This window comes from Oncorhynchus keta, chromosome 24, assembly GCF_023373465.1.
Source record: "Oncorhynchus keta strain PuntledgeMale-10-30-2019 chromosome 24, Oket_V2, whole genome shotgun sequence".
Classification (NCBI taxonomy): Eukaryota; Metazoa; Chordata; class Actinopteri; order Salmoniformes; family Salmonidae; genus Oncorhynchus; species Oncorhynchus keta.
The window spans coordinates 11,837,903-11,861,438 of NC_068444.1; the positions used below are offsets into that span (position 1 = coordinate 11,837,903).

A 23,536-nucleotide genomic window follows, 5' to 3' on the forward strand; every position below is an offset into this window, starting at 1 on the left:
TATTTTCACATGAAAAATCATATTGAGTGGACATTTTCCCACAAAGAGATACTCGTGAGGTCAGTTGTTCACATGTGAAACCATACGTATTTCCACCACCATGTTTTCACCTCACATGTGACAATTGAATTTGCACTATCACGTGAAAAACTTTCTAATTGAAAATAAAACTCTCACATGTAAAATCGCATTTTCACACGTGAAAAACATTCATGTGTAAAGATTGAATTAGCAGTTTTACATGTGAAAAACATTCAAATGTTGTCACGTGTAAGTTTAATGGTATCACATGTTGAAATTTTGCATCCCCCATGTTGTCACATTTATTTTGCACGTTTTCACACGTTTTCACATGTGTAGCTTCATGTTGTCACATTAACTTCACATAAGATCACATGATCACATGTTGAAACACGTGATTACGTGTGAAATTCATGTGGTTTTTCTGTACGGGAAGAATGTGACAAAAAAGGGAATTCCATCCATGGAAAAGGGGAACAGACGTTCCTTGACAGCCCTGTGACATTTTTATCCGCCTCTCTGTGTTAAAAGGAACGGTTGCGTTGATTGTGACATACGGACCGTGGCACGCGAGGAGACGGGGGAAATCTTAATTCAATTAATGGAAGTGAAAAATAGAGCGGGAGAGAGAGGGGTGTGTGTGTGTGTGTGTGTGTGTGTGTGTGTGTGTGTGTGTGTGTGTGTGTGTGTGTGTGTGTGTGTCAGGAAGCGGGAATGAGGGCCAAGGAGGACTGGGGGAAAGGAAAGGGGGGGAAAGGGATAGATGGATGGATGGATGGAAGGGGAGGGGGACTTGGCTGACACTTTACAACAGCAGGGAGAGACAGAGAGAGTCCATTCTTATTATTATAATATCTAAGGAAAGGGAAACGTGAAATAAGTCACATCATGACATGATATCAACAATGTGAATGATGACAGTTATAGTCTATGCTAAAGACTAACTCTATAATCAAAACACATTTTGTACGACTGGTTCATCGGCATAAACTGGTCTTGCTTAACTGCTCACCTCAAATAGGCTATATCCGCCAGCTAAAGCGCATCACCCCCTCCCCCGCAGTCTCCGGAGCAGAGCTGAACCCCAGCTCAGTCAGAAATTATTTTTGGGAATGGAACATTAGCAGGCAAGATGGCGCTCTCGCTGTCAGCACCCGCAAGCGGACAGCTGCCGCTCTGTGCTTGTGCTATTAACGCAACAGCTATGAGAAGCTGCCAGTAATGAAATGAGATTGCGTTATTCATTGTGAATTGTGCGATTAGGCTATTGTTGGTGATATCATCATCAAAGAATTGAGCATTCATCTGAGTTCATATGTGAGAGGTATGATAGCCTACATCATACCTGTCAGCCGTTTGGTGCAGCAGAGATCGAAGAGAATAGCAGCAATTTAAATACTGTGTGGTATCCGGTTGATTGCTACGGGTAACGGCACTTACCCGGGACACTTTTGCAGCGACAATCACAGCACATTTTCCACAATTGGACTGCATAGGAAACGGTAAATTACACGTGAGACTGATGGTTGTGTTGCTATGTAGCGACAAGCAATAATACCATCAAATACAAGCCAACAAAAGGACATTCTAACATTCTGTCGACATCTGCCTTTCAATCCGATTGTTATTTTTTTGCCTGTCAAAAGATGAAGGAGCGATTTGAAACGCAAAAACCGGGCTTGAATGTGCAAAAAAATGCAGTGTTTCTCTCTACAACTGTCCCATTTCTTTGATTAGAAGCTGCAGTGGGCTAGTGTCTCTGCAGCATCCTTAACTCCACATTGCGAGGAAGATGTTGGCGGCTCTGCTGATGGTCATAATGTCTTCATCATTCTTCGTCCCCGGGTTTGCCCTCAGTTCCCATTTCGACTTGGGTAAGTTCTAACGAAAATATCACTTGATGGAATCTGAATACCAGGTGCCTTTGTATTTGCTCGGAAAGAGACTCTTGTCATTATGTATATTTTCGCCAGGGCCATCAATGCGTGCATTAGTAGGATGAAATACATAGGAGCTGACAGTCATTTGTGTGTGTAGTTGCAGAGTGTTTATGTCTGCCGGCGTGAGATAGATGGAGAGAGCATTTCCTTGCACCTGTGGGTGAACTTGATTAGTGCATTCAGGAGCGCCAATTTGGTTCTAGAAGTGTGTGCGCTGGGGGGATTTTTGGTCTAATGCGCATTTCCTACATTTTTACACAATCCAGTATGCCATCACTATTTAGGACAAAATGTAAACAAAAACGCCCACAGTCGTCAAGCTTGGTAAGAGGTCATTATTAAATATGTTTAAGTGGTTAATAAGACTGAACAAAGGTAATTCAATAGTAAATATTTTAACCAATAGCTTAACAAATTAACAACTCCTGGAAAGACACAAAGTCTTTTGATTGGCAGGTAGCCTAGTGGTTAGAGTGTAGAGGTGGCAGGTAGCCTAGTGGTTAGAGTGTAGAGGTGGCAGGTAGCCTAGTGGTTAGACTGTAGAGGTGGCAGGTAGCCTAGTGGTTAGAGTGTAGAGGTGGCAGGTAGCCTAGTGGTTAGAGTGTAGGGGTGGCAGGTAGCCTAGTGGTTAGAGTGTAGAGGGTGCAGGTAGCCTAGTGGTTAGAGTGTAGAGGGTGCAGGTAGCCTAGTGGTTAGAGTGTAGAGGGTGCAGGTAGCCTAGTGGTTAGAGTGTAGAGGGTGCAGGTAGCCTAGTGGTTAGAGTGTAGAGGGTGCAGGTAGCCTAGTGGTTAGAGTGTAGAGGTGGCAGGTAGCCTAGTGGTTAGAGTGTAGAGGGTGCAGGTAGCCTAGTGGTTAGAGCGTTGGGGTGGCAGGTAGCCTAGTGGTTAGAGTGTAGAGGGTGCAGGTAGCCTAGTGGTTAGAGTGTAGAGGGTGCAGGTAGCCTAGTGGTTAGAGTGTAGAGGGTGCAGGTAGCCTAGTGGTTAGAGCGTAGAGGTGGCAGGTAGCCTAGTGGTTAGAGTGTAGAGGGTGCAGGTAGCCTAGTGGTTAGAGTGTAGAGGTGGCAGGTAGCCTAGTGGTTAGAGTGTAGAGGGTGCAGGTAGCCTGTGGTTAAATAAAGGTAAAATAAAAAAATAATAATGGTTAAGAAATCATCTATATGAAGGTAGCCTGTGGTCAAATATACATGAATAGACAGAAAATCCTCCAGTGGTTAATTTTATAGTGCTGTATAGCTTTTGTGGTCTGCACACAATATAGGTGGCTCAGGGTCGCCTGTCTCTAGTGGTGTAGACCGTCCTGCAGGTTAGAACACAAACCCAGCTTTAGGATCTTAGTGAAACAGTCATTATTGGTTTCGAGTGTGTTAGGCCAAGGCCAGAGTGACAGCCCACAGGACGGCAGACCCCCAGGGCCAGGACTGAGGATCCCAGCAGCTAGGGATTACCGAAACCGGGTATCTAACCTAACGTGGGCATGTTTTCAATACAGACTCCAGACTCAGTCATACTTAATTCCATAAAAGCCATCCAGACTTTATGAAAGGTGCCAAGTATACCCTTAATCTAGTAATACCTAAATCAAAATCAAAGTGGTTAGAGTGTTTGTCACATACCATGGTTAGAGATGTTAAATGCGCAGTGTAGCGAAATGCTTGTGCTTCTAGTTCCGACAATGCAGGATAACCAACAAGTAATGTAACTAACAGGTCCAAAACTAGTGGTTATACACAGTGTAAGGGGATAAGGAATATGTACATAAGGTATATGAATGAGTGATGGTACAGAGCAGCCTACAGTAGATGGTAGAGGGTGCAGGTAGCCTAGTGGTTAGAGCGTATATACATATGAGATGAGTGTGTAGACAAAGTAAACAAAGTGGCATAGTTGGTTAAAGTGGCTAGTGATACATGTGGTTACATAGAGGGTGCAGTAGCCTGATGGTTAGAGTACAGTATATACATATGCATATGAGATGAATAATGTAGGGTAAGTAACATTATATGGTAGCATTGTTTAAAGTGGCTAGTGATATATTTACATAATTCCCATCAATCTCCCACCGTTGCAGCGCCCCCAACACAAACTGGAGTTTAGGATCTTAGTGTCAATGACAGTGTGTTGGCCAAGGCAGCCACCACACTGTTAGTGGTGGCTGTTTAACAGTCTGATGGCCTTGAGATAGCATGTTTTTACAGACTCTCGGACTCAGTCATATGCACCATAAAAGCCATCCAGACTTTGGATGAAAGGGGGTGAACAGGCAGTGGTACCCTTAATCTAGTAATACCTAACTTGACATCGTGGGAGGATAACCAACCTTTCAATTAATTGCAATGCATTTCTTAAGCCTCAATAAATGCTTGGTTACACAGTTTCTTCAGATAAGAGTCTCCAGTATCAACATTTCTAAGCAAACAAAATCAGGGAGAAGGGAGAATCTGTAGACATGATGAGATAAGAAAAAAACAAAACATATTTAGTCATAATTCAGCCTGACTTCACAACCATAATTATTCCAATATGTCCCTTTTGTGTTTTACACCTCCAGTAGAGGAATGCCATTTCCGTGTCAGTTTCACTGGCACATAGTATGTTCCGTGGATGGCCTTGAACTACAGTCATTCATGTCTGAGATGATGTGAACATGGCTGGGAATTCTAGCACATCTGTATCCATTTATCATCATCAATAGCTTCAACCAGGTCTACCTCACGCTTTTTTGTTGTTGTTGAAAAGCCTCGATCAACCCTTGATGCAGTTTGGGAAATCAACTTTGGTGGTTTGTCAGACTTGCCTTAAAATAGCAACTGGCTTGTTCAGTCTTTGCTGCACAGAGAGAATAAAACATTTAGAAAAAAACTGTCCTCCGTCACAGACTAGTCTTCCTGGCTGTCTGACCTCAGCACCATCACAGACTAGTCTTCCTGGCTGTCTGACCTCAGCACCATCACAGACTGGTCTTCCCTGGTTGCCTGACCTCAGCACCATCACAGACTGGTCTTCCCTGGCTGTCTGACCTCAGCACCATCACAGACTGGTCTTCCCTGGCTGTCTGACCTCAGCACCATCACAGACTGGTCTCCCTGGCTGTCTGACCTCAGCACCATCACAGACTGGTCTTCCCTGTCTGACCTCAGCACCATCACAGACTGGTCTTCCCTGGCTGTCTGACCTCAGCACCATCACAGACTGGTCTTCCCTGGCTGTCTGACCTCAGCACCATCACAGACTGGTCTTCCCTGGCTGTCTGACCTCAGCACCATCACAGACTGGTCTTCCCTGGCTGTCTGACCTCAGCACCATCACAGACTGGTCTTCCCTGCCTGACCTCAGCACCATCACAGACTGGTCTTCCCTGGTTGCCTGACCTCAGCACCATCACAGACTGGTCTTCCCTCGCTGTCTGACCTCAGCACCATCACAGACTGGTCTTCCCTGTCTGACCTCAGCACCATCACAGACTGGTCTTCCCTGTCTGACCTCAGCACCATCACAGACTAGTCTTCCCTGTCTGACCTCAGCACCATCACAGACTAGTCTTCCCTGTCTGACCTCAGCACCATCACAGACTAGTCTTCCCTGTCTGACCTCAGCACCATCACAGACTAGTCTTCCCTGTCTGACCTCAGACTGGTCTTCCCTGGCTGTCTGACCTCAGCACCATCACAGACTGGTCTTCCCTGGCTGTCTGACCTCAGCACCATCACAGACTAGTCTTCCCTGTCTGACCTCAGCACCATCACAGACTGGTCTTCCCTGCCTGACCTCAGCACCATCACAGACTGGTCTTCCCTGCCTGACCTCAGCACAATCATAGACTGGTCTTCCCTGGCTGTCTGACCTCAGCACCATCACAGACTAGTCTTCCCTGTCTGACCTCAGCACCATCACAGACTGGTCTTCCCTGGCTGACTGACCTCAGCACCATCACAGACTGGTCTTCCCTGGCTGTCTGACCTCAGCACCATCACAGACTGGTCTTCCCTGGCTGTCTGACCTCAGCACCATCACAGACTGGTCTTCCCTGGCTGTCTGACCTCAGCACCATCACAGACTGGTCTTCCCTGGCTGTCTGACCTCAGCACCATCACAGACTAGTCTTCCCTGCCTGACCTCAGCACCATCACAGACTGGTCTTCCCTGGCTGTCTGACCTCAGCACCATCACAGACTGGTCTTCCCTGGCTGTCTGACCTCAGCACCATCACAGACTGGTCTTCCCTGGCTGTCTGACCTCAGCACCATCACAGACTGGTCTTCCCTGACCTCAGCACCATCACAGACTGGTCTTCCCTGACCTCAGCACCATCACAGACTAGTCTTCCCTGACCTCAGCACCATCACAGACTGGTCTGACCTCAGCACCATCACAGACTAGTCTTCCCTGTCTGACCTCAGCACCATCACAGACTGGTCTTCCCTGGCTGTCTGACCTCAGCACCATCACAGACTGGTCTTCCCTCGCTGTCTGACCTCAGCACCATCACAGACTGGTCTTCCCTGGCTGTCTGACCTCAGCACCATCACAGACTGGTCTTCCCTGGCTGTCTGACCTCAGCACCATCACAGACTAGTCTTCCCTGGCTGTCTGACCTCAGCACCATCACAGACTGGTCTTCACTGGCTGACTGACCTCAGCACCATCATAGACTGGTCTTCCCTGGCTGTCTGACCTCAGCACCATCACAGACTGGTCTTCACTGGCTGACTGACCCTGCTGAGACCCCTGTCACCATCTGATCCTCCTAAAATGAGGCATGACAAAGAACTACCATGGTATACATTTATACGTTATATTATCCAAGAATAGAATCAATAGTTCAGTAATTGAAATTACTGTTATTCCCAGAACCCAGACTGTAGCTTTAAGCTGCTGTCCTGTAGATACTGTAGGTCTACCCATCAATTTCAAGATATTGTTAACATACTGCAAAAATTCACCTGAGCTCCGTAGACATGTCTTCCCTGGTTGTCTGACCCCCCCTCGGACCCCTGTCACTATCTGATCCTGATAAGACATGATGAGCATGGTGTTGTGTGCTGACTGCACTGGAGGGCTGCCTGAGGGACCTGCGGGTCGGACAGATGACTTTGAGATGAAAATAGTTTTCTAGTGGAGCAGGGTTGAGAGTTTCTTTAATGTCCACCTCTACTACCATGGTCCAAACACACCACCCTACATCTGAATGATCTCTTAAAGAGGACAGAATCCGTTTGTGAACTGTGAAGTACCATCGAAGAGCTCAAAGGGTTCTTTGAGTCATTATGGTTCCACATCGAACCTTCACCCTTCCCAAAGAACCCTTGAGGAACCCTCTTTTTTTTTGTGTGTACACTAAAACCATGTAATGTAACACATCCATAACCTAAACGTCAGTGTTTAAAACTTAAACATTAGGCATTAAGTTTTGCCAATCAGTATCACATTCAGGCTGTATCACATTCAGGCTTTATCACATTCAGGCTTTATCACATTCAGGCTTTATCACATTCAGGCTTTATCACATTCAGGCTGTATCACATTCAGGCTGTATCACAACAAAATGTGGAACACGTGGAGGAGATTATTGTCTGAAGGCTGAGTGAAAAATATGTGGGAGGGGCCTCATTAGCATATTTCACAGCATGCTTTGTTGCAGGTTGATTTTTTTTAGAATAGTTTGTTTGAATATCTATTATTCAATATTCATCATAAGTGTTCAGATTTTAAACACAAATGTTCTCTTTACCATCATCTTGTTGTAAAATGAATTTAGTTATTAGAAATTGATGTAACTTTCCACGCCTTTTTATTCAGATCACACTTAGGAATGTCTGTCACCTTACCTACATTTCAGCACAACTGAACAGGACATTTGTTTCAAGAAATATTTTCAGTCGTTTGTTGTTACTCAACTATGTTTAGCTCATTACCGGTAACTATCTTGAGTGAAAAATATGTGGGAGGGGCCTTATTAGCATATATCACAGCATGCTTTGTTGCAGATTTTTTTTAGAATAGTTTGTTTGAATATCTATGTTTCATCATGCACATTGATTGATTCCCTTTTTTAATAAAAAAATAATATATATTATTTTTATTTTTTATTAACCCCACCACCACCCCTCTTCAGAAAACACATTTTGTAGTTTTTTTTGCAGCTTTTTTACTACATATACATACATTTTTACATATGTGGGTGGTACTTTTATATAAAGCAATCACATTAACAATAATACATTACCAAACATAAACTCTTTAATCCCACCCCTCAACCACTCTCAGTCCATCCCACCTATCACCATAGACCTCAGATCTTTAATCCCACCCCCTCAGCCACTCTCAGTCCATCCCACCTATCACCATAGACCTCAGATCTTTAATCGCACCCCCCCAGCCACTCTCAGCCCATCCCACCTATCACCATAGACCTCAGATCTTTAATCCCACCCCTCAGCCCATCCCACCTATCACAATAGACCTCAGCTCTTTAATCACACCCCCTCAGCCCATCCCACCTATCACCATAGACCTCAGCTCTTTAATCCCACCCCTCTGCCCATCCCACCTATCACCATAGACCTCAGCTCTTTAATCCCACCCCTCAGCCCATCCCACCTATCACCATAGACCTCAGCTCTTTAATCCCACCCCTCAGCCCATCCCACCTATCACCATAGACCTCAGCTCTTTAATCCCACCCCTCAGCCCATCCCACCTATCACCATAGACCTCAGCTCTTTAATCCCACCCCCTCAGCCCATCCCACCTATCACCATAGACCTCAGCTCTTTAATCCCACCCCTCAGCCCATCCCACCTATCACCATAGACCTCAGCTCTTTAATCCCACCCCTCAGCCCATCCCACCTATCACCATAGACCTCAGCTCTTTAATCCCACCCCTCAGCCCATCCCACCTATCACCATAGACCTCAGCTCTTTAATCCCACCCCCTCAGCCCATCCCACCTATCACCATAGACCTCAGCTCTTTAATCCCACCCCCTCAGCCCATCCCACCTATCACCATAGACTTCAGCTCTTTAATCCCACCCCCTCAGCCCATCCCACCTATCACCATAGACCTCAGCTCTTTAATCCCACCCCCTCAGCCCATGCCACCTATCACCATAGACCACCCTCATTTGGATTCCATGTGCCATATATTTTTCAATTGTGCTGTGATGTTTTACAAAAAGTTTGAACCTTTCTACTCATATATTATAAACAGACTGTGAGCTAAAGATGAAAACCTTTCCTATGAGTATCATTATGTTATTTATTGACTGACTGTGTCTTTCCAGATCGCCCAGCACTGCTATTTGAAAGGTTCATTTTAAATGTTGTGATTTCTTTAACCATTCCTGAACCTGTGACCACAAAAAAGCTACATAGGGACAATGCCAGAATAAATGATCTGTTGAGTCGGTCTCTTCTATTCATAATATCATTAACAAATATAATACAATTATTATTAATACAATTCCGTTGTCACGTTCTGACCTTAGTTCTTTTATTATGTCTTTGTTTTAGTATGGTCAGGGCGTGAGTTGGGTGGGTTGTCTATGTTAGTTATTTTATTATGTCTTTGTTTTAGTATGGTCAGGGCGTGAGTTGGGTGGGTTGTCTATGTTAGTTCTTTTATTATGTCTTTGTTTTAGTATGGTCAGGGCGTGAGTTGGGTGGGTTGTCTATGTTAGTTCTTTTATTATGTCTTTGTTTTAGTATGGTCAGGGCGGGAGTTGGGTGGGTTGTCTATGTTAGTTCTTCTTTGAATTGCTATTTCTGTGTTTGGCCTGGTATGGTTCTCAATCAGAGGCAGCTGTCAATCGTTGTCCCTGATTGAGAACCATATTTAGGGAGCCTGGTTTCTATTGTGTTTGGTGGGTGATTATTTTCTGTTCTGTGTTTTATGTATGCACCGCACAGGACTGTTTCGGTTTCATTTCGTTATCTTTGTTGTTTTATTATTTAGTGTTCTAAAAAGTTATAAATAAATATAATGAACACTTACCACGCTGCGCATTGGTCCTCCGATCCTTCCTACTACTCCTCCTCGTCAGAGGAGGAAGATGAAAACCCTTAAATAAATGTTTTTTTTATTAATCAATATATTGAAATTATTTTTGTTTTGAAATTATTTAGGCAAAGTCATGACAAAGGAGTTGAATACTTATTGACCCAATACATTTTGGTTTTCATTTTTTATTAATTTGTAAACATTTTGAAAAACATTATTCCACTTTGACATGATGGGGTATTGTGGTGGTAGGCCAGTGACACAGTCTACTTTTAATTCAGGCTGTAACACCAAAAATGTAGAAAAAGTCAAGGGGTGAAAACTTGTAGGTGGAAACTGACGATCATGTTTAATCTTGCATTCTTGCATGTCCTGAGTGGCGCAGCAGTCTGAGGCACTGCATCTTAGTTCTAGAGGCGTCACTACAGACCCTGGTTTGATTCCAGGCTGTATCACAGCGGTCTAAGGCACTGCATCTTAGTTCTAGAGGCGTCACTGCAGACCCTGGTTTGATTCCAGGCTGTATCACAGCAGTCTAAGGCACTGCATCTTAGTTCTAGAGGCGTCACTACAGACCCTGGTTTGATTCCAGGCTGTATCACAGCGGTCTAAGGCACTGCATCTTAGTTCTAGAGGCGTCACTACAGACCCTGGTTTGATTCCAGGCTGTATCACAGCGGTCTAAGGCACTGCATCTCAGTGCTAGAGGCGTCACTACAGACCCTGGTTTGATTCCAGGCTGTATCACAACCGTCTATGATACTGCGGATAACTAGATCCTAACTTACCACTGAGGATAACTAGATCCTAATACTGAGGATAACTAGATCCTAATACTGAGGATAACTAGATCCTAATACTGAGGATAACTAGATTCTAACTTAATACTGAGGATAACTAGATTCTAACTTAATACTGAGGATAACTAGATTCTAACTTAATACTGAGGATAACTAGATTCTAACTTAATACTGAGGATAACTAGATTCTAACTTAATACTGAGGATAACTAGATTCTAACTTAATACTGAGGATAACTAGATTCTAACTTAATACTGAGGATAACTAGATTCTAACTTAATACTGAGGATAACTAGATTCTAACTTAATACTGAGGATAACTAGATCCTAACTTAATACTGAGGATAACTTGATCCTAACTTAATACTGAGGATAACTAGATCCTAACTTAATACTGAGGATAACTAGATCCTAACTTAATACTGAGGATAACTAGATCCTAACTTAATACTGAGGATAACTAGAACTTAATACTGAGGATAACTAGAACTTAATACTGAGGATAACTAGATCCTAATACTGAGGATAACTAGATCCTAATACTGAGGATAACTAGATCCTAATACTGAGGATAACTAGATCCTAATACTGAGGATAACTAGATCCTAATACTGAGGATAACTAGATCCTAATACTGAGGATAACTAGATCCTAATACTGAGGATAACTAGATCCTAATACTGAGGATAACTAGATCATAACTTTATACTGAGGATAACTAGATCCTAACTTTATACTGAGGATAACTAGATCCTAACTTTATACTGAGGATAACTAGATCCTAACTTTATACTGAGGATAACTAGATCCTAACATAATACTGAGGATAACTAGATCCTAACTTAATACTGAGGATAACTAGATCCTAATACTGAGGATAACTAGATCCTAACATAATACTGATGATAACTAGATCCTAACTTTATACTGATGATAACTAGATCCTAACTTTATACTGATAATAACTAGATCCTAACTTTATACTGAGGATAACTAGATCCTAATACTGAGGATAACTAGATCCTAATACTGAGGATAACTAGATCCTAATACTGAGGATAACTAGATCCTAATACTGAGGATAACTAGATCCTAATACTGAGGATAACTAGATCCTAATACTGAGGATAACTAGATCCTAATACTGAGGATAACTAGATCCTAATACTGAGGATAACTAGATCCTAATACTGAGGATAACTAGATGCTAATACTGAGGATAACTAGATCCTAATACTGAGGATAACTAGATCCTAACTTTATACTGAGGATAACTAGATCCTAATACCGAGGATAACTAGATCCTAACTTTATACAGAGGATAACTAGATCCTAATACTGAGGATAACTAGATCCTAACTTTATACTGAGGATAACTAGATCCTAATACTGAGGATAACTAGATCCTAACTTTATACTGAGGATAACTAGATCCTAATACTGAGGATAACTAGATCCTAACTTTATACTGAGGATAACTAGATCCTAATACTGAGGATAACTAGATCCTAACTTTATACTGAGGATAACTAGATCCTAATACTGAGGATAACTAGATCCTAACTTTATACAGAGGATAACTAGATCCTAATACTGAGGATAACTAGATCCTAACTTTATACTGAGGATAACTAGATCCTAATACTGAGGATAACTAGATCCTAACTTTATACAGAGGATAACTAGATCCTAATACAGAGGATAACTAGATCCTAATACTGAGGATAACTAGATCCTAACTTTATACTGAGGATAACTAGATCCTAATACAGAGGATAACTAGATCCTAACTTTATACAGAGGATAACTAGATCCTAATACTGAGGATAACTAGATCCTAACTTTATACTGAGGATAACTAGATCCTAATACTGAGGATAACTAGATCCTAACTTTATACAGAGGATAACTAGATCCTAATACAGAGGATAACTAGATCCTAATACTGAGGATAACTAGATCCTAACTTTATACTGAGGATAACTAGATCCTAACTTTATACAGAGGATAACTAGATCCTAACTTTATACAGAGGATAACTAGATCCTAACTTTATACAGAGGATAACTAGAACCTAACTTTATACTGAGGATAACTAGATCCTAACTTTATACAGAGGATAACTAGATCCTAACTTTATACTGAGGATAACTAGATCCTAACTTTATACAGAGGATAACTAGATCCTAACTTTATACTGAGGATAACTAGATCCTAATACTGAGGATAACTAGATCCTAACTTTATACTGAGGATAACTAGATCCTAATACTGAGGATAACTAGATCCTAACATAATACTGAGGATAACTAGATCCTAATACTGAGGATAACTAGATCCTAACACAATACTGAGGATAACTAGATCCTAACATAATACTGAGGATAACTAGATCCTAACATAATACTGAGGATAACTAGATCCTAACTTTATACTGAGGATAACTAGATCCTAACTTTATACTGAGGATAACTAGATCCTAACTTTATACTGAGGATAACTAGATCCTAACTTTATACAGAGGATAACTAGATCCTAATACTGAGGATAACTAGATCCTAACTTTATACTGAGGATAACTAGATCCTAATACTGAGGATAACTAGATCCTAACTTTATACAGAGGATAACTAGATCCTAATACAGAGGATAACTAGATCCTAATACTGAGGATAACTAATACTGAGGATAACTAGATCCTAACTTTATACTGAGGATAACTAGATCCTAATACAGAGGATAACTAGATCCTAACTTTATACAGAGGATAACTAGATCCTAATACTGAGGATAACTAGATCCTAACTTTATACAGAGGATAACTAGATCCTAATACTGAGGATAACTAGATCCTAACTTTATACAGAGGATAACTAGATCCTAATACAGAGGATAACTAGATCCTAATACTGAGGATAACTAGATCCTAACTTAACTATACTGAGGATAACTAGATCCTAACTTTATACAGAGGATAACTAGATCCTAATTTATACAGAGGATAACTAGATCCTAACTTTATACAGAGGATAACTAGATCCTAACTTTATACTGAGGATAACTAGATCCTAACTTTATACAGAGGATAACTAGATCCTAACTTTATACAGAGGATAACTAGATCCTAATATACTGAGGATAACTAGATCCTAACTTTATACTGAGGATAACTAGATCCTAACTTTATACAGAGGATAACTAGATCCTAATACTGAGGATAACTAGATCCTAATACTGAGGATAACTAGATCCTAACATAATACTGAGGATAACTAGATCCTAACACAATACTGAGGATAACTAGATCCTAACATAATACTGAGGATAACTAGATCCTAACATAATACTGAGGATAACTAGATCCTAACTTTATACTGAGGATAACTAGATCCTAACTTTATACGGAGGATAACTAGATCCTAACTTTATACAGAGGATAACTAGATCCTAACTTTATACAGAGGATAACTAGATCCTAACTTTATACAGAGGATAACTAGATCCTAACTTTATACTGAGGATAACTAGATCCTAACTTTATACAGAGGATAACTAGATCCTAACTTTATACTGAGGATAACTAGATCCTAACTTTATACTGAGGATAACTAGATCCTAACTTTATACTGAGGATAACTAGATCCTAACTTTATACTGAGGATAACTAGATCCTAACTTTATACTGAGGATAACTAGATCCTAACTTTATACTGAGGATAACTAGATCCTAACTTTATACTGAGGATAACTAGATCCTAACTTTATACTGAGGATAACTAGATCCTAACTTTATACAGAGGATAACTAGATCCTAATACTGAGGATAACTAGATCCTAACTTTATACAGAGGATAACTAGATCCTAACTTTATACAGAGGATAACTAGATCCTAATACAGAGGATAACTAGATCCTAATACTGAGGATAACTAGATCCTAACTTTATACTGAGGATAACTAGATCCTAACTTTATACTGAGGATAACTAGATCCTAACTTTATACTGAGGATAACTAGATCCTAACTTTATACAGAGGATAACTAGATCCTAATACTGAGGATAACTAGATCCTAACTTTATACAGAGGATAACTAGATCCTAACTTTATACAGAGGATAACTAGATCCTAATACAGAGGATAACTAGATCCTAATACAGAGGATAACTAGATCCTAACTTTATACAGAGGATAACTAGATCCTAATACTGAGGATAACTAGATCCTAACTAATGTATAATATGAGGTCATAAAGGGTTAACTTGACATATTTGCAGATGTTCCCCTGACATTCCTGACCAATATTGAAAACTCAATGCCTCTTTTGCTTAAAATATTTTCAGAATACTCAAAAATGTAACGTGAAAATAAACATAATAATGGCTATAGGAAGAAACAAAAATATATATAATAACTATTATGGCAGACAGGCTCAGATGGTCCAATCAGGCAGGCAGGTACAGAGTGGCAGACAGGCTCATGGTCCAATCAGGCAGGCAGGTACAGAGTGGCAGACAGGCTCGTGGTCCAATCAGGCAGGCAGGTACAGAGTGGCAGACAGGCTCGTGGTCCAATCAGGCAGGCAGGTACAGAGTGGCAGACAGGCTCGTGGTCCAATCAGGCAGGCAGGTACAGAGTGGCAGACAGGCTCGTGGTTCAATCAGGCAGGCAGGTACAGAGTGGCAGACAGGCTCGTGGTCAATCAGGCAGGCAGGTACAGAGTGGCAGACAGGCTCGTGGTCCAATCAGGCAGGTAGGTACAGAGTGGCAGACAGGCTCAGGTCCAATCAGGCAGGTAGGTACAGAGTGGCAGACAGGCTTGTGGTCCAATCAGGCAGGCAGGTACAGAGTGGCAGACAGGCTCGTGGTCCAATCAGGCAGGCAGGTACAGAGTGGCAGACAGGCTCGTGGTCCAATCAGGCAGGCAGGTACAGAGTGGCAGACAGGCTCGTGGTCCAATCAGGCAGAATGGTCAGGTAGGTACAGAGTCCAGAACAGGCAAGGGCCAAAACCAGGAGGACTAGAAAAAGGAGAAAATGCAAAGCAGGAAAATGGGAAAAACCGCTGGTAGGCTTGGACATACAAGACAAACTGGCACAGAGAGACAGGAACCACAGTGATAAATACACTGGTACAGAGAGACAGGAACCACAGTGATAAATACACTGGTACAGAGAGACAGGAACCACAGTGATAAATACACTGGGACAGAGAGACAGGAACCACAGTGATAAATACACTGGCACAGAGAGACAGGAAACACAGGGATAAATACACTGGTACAGAGAGACAGGAAACACAGGGATAAATACACTGATATAGAGACAGGAAACACAGGGATAAATACACTGGTACAGAGATACATGAAATACATGAGATACATTATTATATATAAAATAACTCATGATCTACAACAATCCTTTAAATGGACCACAACAAAATACGAAATACTTACGATGCTTAATAAGTGACAACAAATATATAAAGATAACTATATTCCATTACTCAACAATATGAAAGCAGATCTAATTAAATGGAACAATCGTTCCCATAAATCTCACAGGTAGAATAAACCTCTTCAGAATGGCTGCCAAAGGTTGTTTTTTTCCTACCGTAGTCATTATTTGAAGTAAACTCGGTCATAACAGACTTTATGTGGCCAAATAAAATGATTAGATTTAAAAAGGAAAGTTTTACGTCTTCCTAATTCTGAAGTTGGTTTTAACCTTCCGGACTTGGAATTGTATCAACTTGCCACCCAGGACTTTTACTTGCCAGATGTAGTTAAATACAGTAAAGAGGAACAATGGGTACATAGTGAAGATGTGCCTGCTCATCCCCAGAATCAGTAAAGAGGAACAATGGGTACATAGTGAAGATGTGCTTGCTCATCCCCAGAATCTATTAACGTGTCTATTTTCAAAGGATAAAGCTAAGAGCATTAACAACTTTGTAGTTAGGAACACTATAACAATATGGAACACTATAACAATATGGAACACGATAACAATATGGAACACTATAACAATATGGAACACCGTAACAATATGGAACACGATAACAATATGGAACTCTATAACAATATGGAACACTATAACAATATGGAACACTATAACAATATGGAACACTATAACAATATGGAACACTATAACAATATGGAACCTCACGATAACAACATGGAACTCTATAACAATATGGAACACTATAACAATATGGAACACTATAACAATATGGAACACCGTAACAACATGGAACACGATAACAACATGGAACTCTATAACAATATGGAACACGATAACACTATGGAACACTATAACAATATGGAACACCGTAACAATATGGAACACGATAACAATATGGAACACTATAACAATATGGAACACTATAACAATATGGAACACCGTAACAATATGGAACACCGTAACAATGTGGAACACGATAACAACATGGAACTCTATAACAATATGGAACACTATAACAATATGGAACACTATAACAATATGGAACACCGTAACAATATGGAACACCGTAACAATATGGAACACGATAACAATATGGAACACTATAACAATATGGAACACTATAACAATATGGAACACTATAACAATATGGAACACCGTAACAATATGGAACACTATAACAATATGGAACACTATAACAATATGGAACACTATAACAATATGGAACACTATAACAATATGGAACACCGTAACAATATGGAACACTATAACAATGTAACAATATGGAACACTATAACAATATGGAACACTAACAATATGGAACACTGTAACAATATGGAACACTGTAACAATATGGAACACTGTAACAATATGGAACACTGTAACAATATGGAACACTGTAACAATATGGAACACTACAACAATATAGAACACCATAACAATATAGAACACTATAACACTGTAACAATATGGAACACTATAACAATATGGAACACTATAACAATATGGAACACTATAACAATATAGAACACTATAACAATATAGAACACTATAACACTGTAACAATATGGAACACTATAACAATATAGAACACTGTAACAATATGGAACACTGTAACAATATGGAACACCGTAACAATATAGAACACTATAACAATATGGAACACTATAACAATATGGAACACTATAACAATATGGAACACTATAACAATATGGAACACCGTAACAATATGGAACACGATAACAACATGGAACTCTATAACAATATGGAACACTATAACAATATGGAACACTATAACAATATGGAACACTATAACAATATGGAACACTATAACAATATGGAACACGATAACAACATGGAACACGATAACAATATGGAACACTATAACAACATGGAACACTATAACAATATGGAACACTATAACAATATGGAACACTATAACAATGTGGAACACTATAACAATATGGAACACTATAACAATGTGGAACACCGTAACAATATGGAACCCCAATATGTAACAATATGGAACACGATAACAATATGGAACACTATAACAATATGGAATACCATAACAATATGGAACACCGTAACAATATGGAACACTATAACAATATTGAACTCTATAACAATATGGAACACGATAACACTATGGAACACTATAACAATATGGAACACCGTAACAATATGGAACACGATAACAATATGGAACACTATAACAATATGGAACACTATAACAATATGGAACACTATAACAATATGGAACACGATAACAATATGGAACACGATAACAATATGGAACACGATAACAATATGGAACACTATAATAATATGGAACACTTTAACAATATAGAACACTATAACAATATGGAACACGATAACAATATGGAACACTATAACAATATGGAACACTAACAATATAGAACACTATAACAATATGGAACACTATAACAATATGGAACACTGTAACAATATGGAACACTATAACAATATGGAACACGATAACAATATGGAACACTATAACAACATGGAACTCTATAACAACATGGAACACTATAACAATATGGAACACTATAACAATATGGAACACTATAACAATATGGAACACGATAACAATATGGAACACTATAACAACATGGAACTCTATAACAACATGGAACACTATAACAATATGGAACACTATAACAATATGGAACACGATAACAATATGGAACACTATAACAACATGGAACACTATAACAATATGGAACACTATAACAATATGGAACACTATAACAACATGGAACTCTATAACAACATGGAACACTAACAATATGGAACACAATAACAATATGGAACACTATAACAATATGGAACACTATAACAACATGGAACTCTATAACAACATGGAACACTGTAACAAAATGGAACACTATAACAATATGGAACACGATAACAATATGGAACACTATAACAATATGGAACACGATAACACTATGGAACACTATAACAATATGGAACACTATAACAATATGGAACACTGTAACAAAATGGAACACTATAACAATATGGAACACTATAACAATATGGAACACCATAACAACATGGAACACTATAACAATATGGAACACTATAACAATATGGAACACTATAACAACATGGAACACTATAACAATATGGAACACCATAACAATAAGGAACACGATAACAAAATGGAAGAAAATGAAATGTATTCTACAAGAACCAGTATTACTCCCTAAAAACACAACTCTATGGAACAATCTTTGGATGGCTTTTCTGAATTCACCGACTGACCAATGTAGATTTAAACAAGAAATACATGCAACTTATAAGCAACTTAAAATCAATACATTTTAATTTCAAATATTTTTGGACATCAGAGCAATCTTGAGGGAATTCTGTTTGATTTAACCAGGTCAACCCTTAGGCGGCTACCCTGCTAGGTTAAGGGTTAGACTGAGGTAGGAGATAACCCTACCCTGCTAGGTTAAGGGTTAGACTGAGGTAGGAGATAACCCTACCCTGCTAGGTTAAGGGTTAGACTGAGGTAGGAGATAACCCTACCCTGCTAGGTTAAGGGTTAGACTGAGGTAGGAGATAACCCTACCCTGCTAGGTTAAGGGTTAGACTGAGGTAGGAGATAACCCTGCTAGGTTAAGGGTTAGACTGAGGTAGGAGATAACCCTGCTAGGTTAAGGGTTAGACTGAGGTAGGAGATAACCCTGCTAGGTTAAGGGTTAGACTGAGGTAGGAGATAACCCTGCTAGGTTAAGGGTTAGACTGAGGTAGGAGATAACCCTGCTAGGTTAAGGGTTAGACTGAGGTAGGAGATAACCCTGCTAGGTTAAGGGTTAGACTGAGGTAGGAGATAACCCTGCTATGTTAAGGGTTAGACTGAGGTAGGAGATAACCCTGCTAGGTTAAGGGTTAGACTGAGGTAGGAGATAACCCTGCTAGGTTAAGGGTTAGACTGAGGTAAGAGATAACCCTGCTAGGTTAAGGGTTAGACTGAGGTAAGAGATAACCCTGCTAGGTTAAGGGTTAGACTGAGGTAAGAGATAACCCTGCTAGGTTAAGGGTTAGACTGAGGTAAGAGATAACCCTGCTAGGTTAAGGGTTAGACTGAGGTAGGAGATAACCCTACCCTGCTAGGTTAAGGGTTAGACTGAGGTAGGAGATAACCCTGCTAGGTTAAGGGTTAGACTGAGGTAGGAGATAACCCTGCTAGGTTAAGGGTTAGACTGAGGTAGGAGATAACCCTGCTATGTTAAGGGTTAGACTGAGGTAGGAGATAACCCTGCTATGTTAAGGGTTAGACTGAGGTAGGAGATAACCCTGCTAGGTTAAGGGTTAGACTGAGGTAGGAGATAACCCTGCTAGGTTAAGGGTTAGACTGAGGTAGGAGATAACCCTGCTAGGTTAAGGGTTAGACTGAGGTAGGAGATAACCCTGCTAGGTTAAGGGTTAGACTGAGGTAAGAGATAACCCTGCTATGTTAAGGGTTAGACTGAGGTAAGAGATAACCCTGCTAGGTTAAGGGTTAGACTGAGGTAGGAGATAACCCTGCTAGGTTAAGGGTTAGACTGAGGTAGGAGATAACCCTGCTAGGTTAAGGGTTAGACTGAGGTAGGAGATAACCCTGCTAGGTTAAGGGTTAGACTGAGGTAGGAGATAACCCTGCTAGGTTAAGGGTTAGTGGTATGAGATGAAGATAGCCTACAGGGGGATTTTCTGGAAGAATCTTATTGGAGTATGTATTGTCTGTAGTAGAGTTATCAGATCAGGCAGAGTAAAAGAAGGAGATTGAATGAATCAAGGAATGGCCAGCAGCTACGATTATTTGTGATATTCTACATGCAAACGCCTTATACTAAATCACCTGTAAGTGTATTGCCTTATCTCGCCTCCCAGAACCAAATCAGCTACTCGATTTAGATTTACTCGATTTAACATTATAATGTTAACACTGTCACGAGAGAGAGACTTGTGAATTGTTGGTACCTGCATTACAGTAGACAAGGTTTTATTCAATGAAGGAAGTGTTGTTTTTCCCAGAACATTTCCTGTCTTTTGCATTGCCTTCAAGTTGTTACCATGGTGACCAGGCCTCCCCTTCCTCCGAGCACCTGAGACATGACAAGACCAAGGGCATAATAACAAGAATGGAGTCTTCTCAAGAAACCTTGCTTCCTCTCGGAGCTCACAATTTCAAGTGGTTGTGGCTGTGTTGATGGCATGTGAATTGATTTCGTCCATGGATGTTTCGTCCACGCCAAACTTACCCTAGTAAAACTGACTATCCTACCGATCCTCGACTTTGGCGATGTCATCTACAAAATTGCTTCCAACACTCTACTCAGCAAACTGGATGCAGTTTATCACAGTGCCATCCGTTTTGTCACTAAAGCACCTTATACCACCCACCACTGCGACTTGTATGCTCTAGTCGGCTGGCCCTCGCTACATATTCATCGCCAGACCCACTGGCTCCAGGTCATCTACAAGTCCATGCTAGGTAAAGCTCCGCCTTATCTCAGTTCACTGGTCACGATGGCAACACCCATCCGTAGCACGCGCTCCAGCAGGTGTATCTCACTAAAGCCTACACCTCATTTGGCCGCCTTTCGTTCCAGTTCTCTGCTGCCTGTGACTGGAACGAATTGCAAAGATCGCTGAAGTTGGAGACTTTTATCTCCCTCACCAACTTCAAACATCTGCTATCTGAGCAGCTAACTGATCGCTGCAGCTGTACATAGTCTATCGGTAAATAGCCCACCCATTTTTACCTCCCTCATCCCCATACTGTTTTTATTTATTTACTTTTCTGCTCTTTTGCACACCAGTATCTCTACCTGTACATGACCATCTGATCATTTATCACTCCAGTGTTAATCTGCAAAATTGTAATTATTCGCCTACCTCCTCATGCCTTTTGCACACAATGTATATAGACTCCCCATTTTTTCTACTGTGTTATTGACTTATTAATTGTTTACTCCATGTGTAACTCTGTGTTGTCGGTTCACACTGCTATGCTTTATCTTGGCCAGGTCGCAGTTGCAAATGAGAACTTGTTCTCAACTTGCCTACCTGGTTAAATAAAGGTGTTCTCAACTAGTCTACCTGGTTAAATAAAGGTGTTCTCAACTCGCCTACCTGGTTAAATAAAGGTGTTCTCAACTCGCCTACCTGGTTAAATAAAGGTGTTCTCAACTAGCCTACCTGGTTAAATAAAGGTGTTCTCAACTCGCCTACCTGGTTAAATAAAGGTGTTCTCAACTAGTCTACCTGGTTAAATAAAGGTGTTCTCATCTAGCCTACCTGGTTAAATAAAGGTGTTCTCAACTAGTCTACCTGGTTAAATAAAGGTGTTCTCAACGAGCCTACCTGGTTAAATAAAGGTGTTCTCATCTAGCCTACCTGGTTAAATAAAGGTGTTCTCAACTAGTCTACCTGGTTAAATAAAGGTGTTCTCAACTAGCCTACCTGGTTAAATAAAGGTGTTCTCAACTAGCCTACCTGGTTAAATAAAGGTGTTCTCAACTAGCCTACCTGGTTAAATAAAGGTGTTCTCAACTGGCCTACCTGGTTAAATAAAGGTGTTCTCAACTAGCCTACCTGATTAAATAAAGGTGTTCTCAACTAGCCTACCTGGTTAAATAAAGGTGTTCTCAACTAGCCTACCTGGTTAAATAAAGGTGTTCTCAACTAGCCTACCTGGTTAAATAAAGGTGTTCTCAACTAGCCTACCTGGTTAAATAAAGGTGTTCTCAACTAGCCTACCTGGTTAAATAAAGGTGTTCTCAACTAGTCTACCTGGTTAAATAAAGGTGTTCTCAACTAGCCTACCTGATTAAATAAAGGTGTTCTCAACTAGCCTACCTGATTAAATAAAGGTGTTCTCAACTAGCCTACCTGATTAAATAAAGGTGTTCTCAACTAGCCTACCTGGTTAAATAAAGGTGTTCTCAACTAGCCTACCTGGTTAAATAAAGGTGTTCTCAACTAGCCTACCTGGTTAAATAAAGGTGTTCTCAACTAGCCTACCTGGTTAAATAAAGGTGTTCTCAACTAGCCTACCTGGTTAAATAAAGGTGTTCTCAACTAGCCTACCTGGTTAAATAAAGGTGTTCTCAACTAGCCTACCTGGTTAAATAAAGGTGTTCTCAACTAGCCTACCTGGTTAAATAAAGGTGTTCTCAACTAGCCTACCTGGTTAAATAAAGGTGAAATAAAATAAAATAAAATAAAATACAAATGTTCAGCTGTGTTTAGCAATGTTAGCAGGAGATGGGGCGGCAGTGTAGCCTAGTGGTTAGA

At 40.6% G+C, this 23,536-nt stretch overlaps 1 protein-coding gene and 1 long non-coding RNA gene across 11 annotated transcripts in view; one reads left to right on the forward strand and one right to left on the reverse strand.

The window, feature by feature from the left end:
- Positions 1-799: 799 nt before the first annotated feature.
- Positions 800-23,536, forward strand: part of LOC118378226 (serine/threonine-protein kinase LMTK1-like) — a 150,230-nt gene continuing 127,493 nt past the window's right edge. Inside the window, exons 1-2 of one of the 3 annotated variants that reach the window (XM_052477693.1) lie at positions 801-1,523; positions 1,759-1,895. In XM_052477693.1, coding sequence (XP_052333653.1) covers positions 1,814-1,895 — 82 coding nt within the window. In that variant the 5' untranslated portion in view covers positions 801-1,523; positions 1,759-1,813. Of the gene's footprint in view, positions 1,896-23,536 lie in introns of all 3 variants that reach the window. The other 2 variants (XM_052477694.1, XM_052477692.1) reach the window with 2 other exon arrangements.
- Positions 4,898-8,095, reverse strand: LOC127911368 (uncharacterized). 8 transcript variants are annotated; one of them, XR_008078073.1, is made up of 5 exons: positions 6,673-8,095; positions 6,513-6,552; positions 5,654-6,073; positions 5,369-5,584; positions 4,898-4,977 (listed from the first exon to the last, which is right to left on the reverse strand). It is a non-coding gene; the product is annotated as an uncharacterized LOC127911368 (long non-coding RNA). The 8 variants fall into 8 exon arrangements; XR_008078075.1 differs by lacking the exons at positions 6,513-6,552; positions 6,673-8,095 and having other exon boundaries at positions 5,369-5,548; positions 5,654-6,155; XR_008078074.1 differs by lacking the exons at positions 6,513-6,552; positions 6,673-8,095 and having other exon boundaries at positions 5,654-6,155.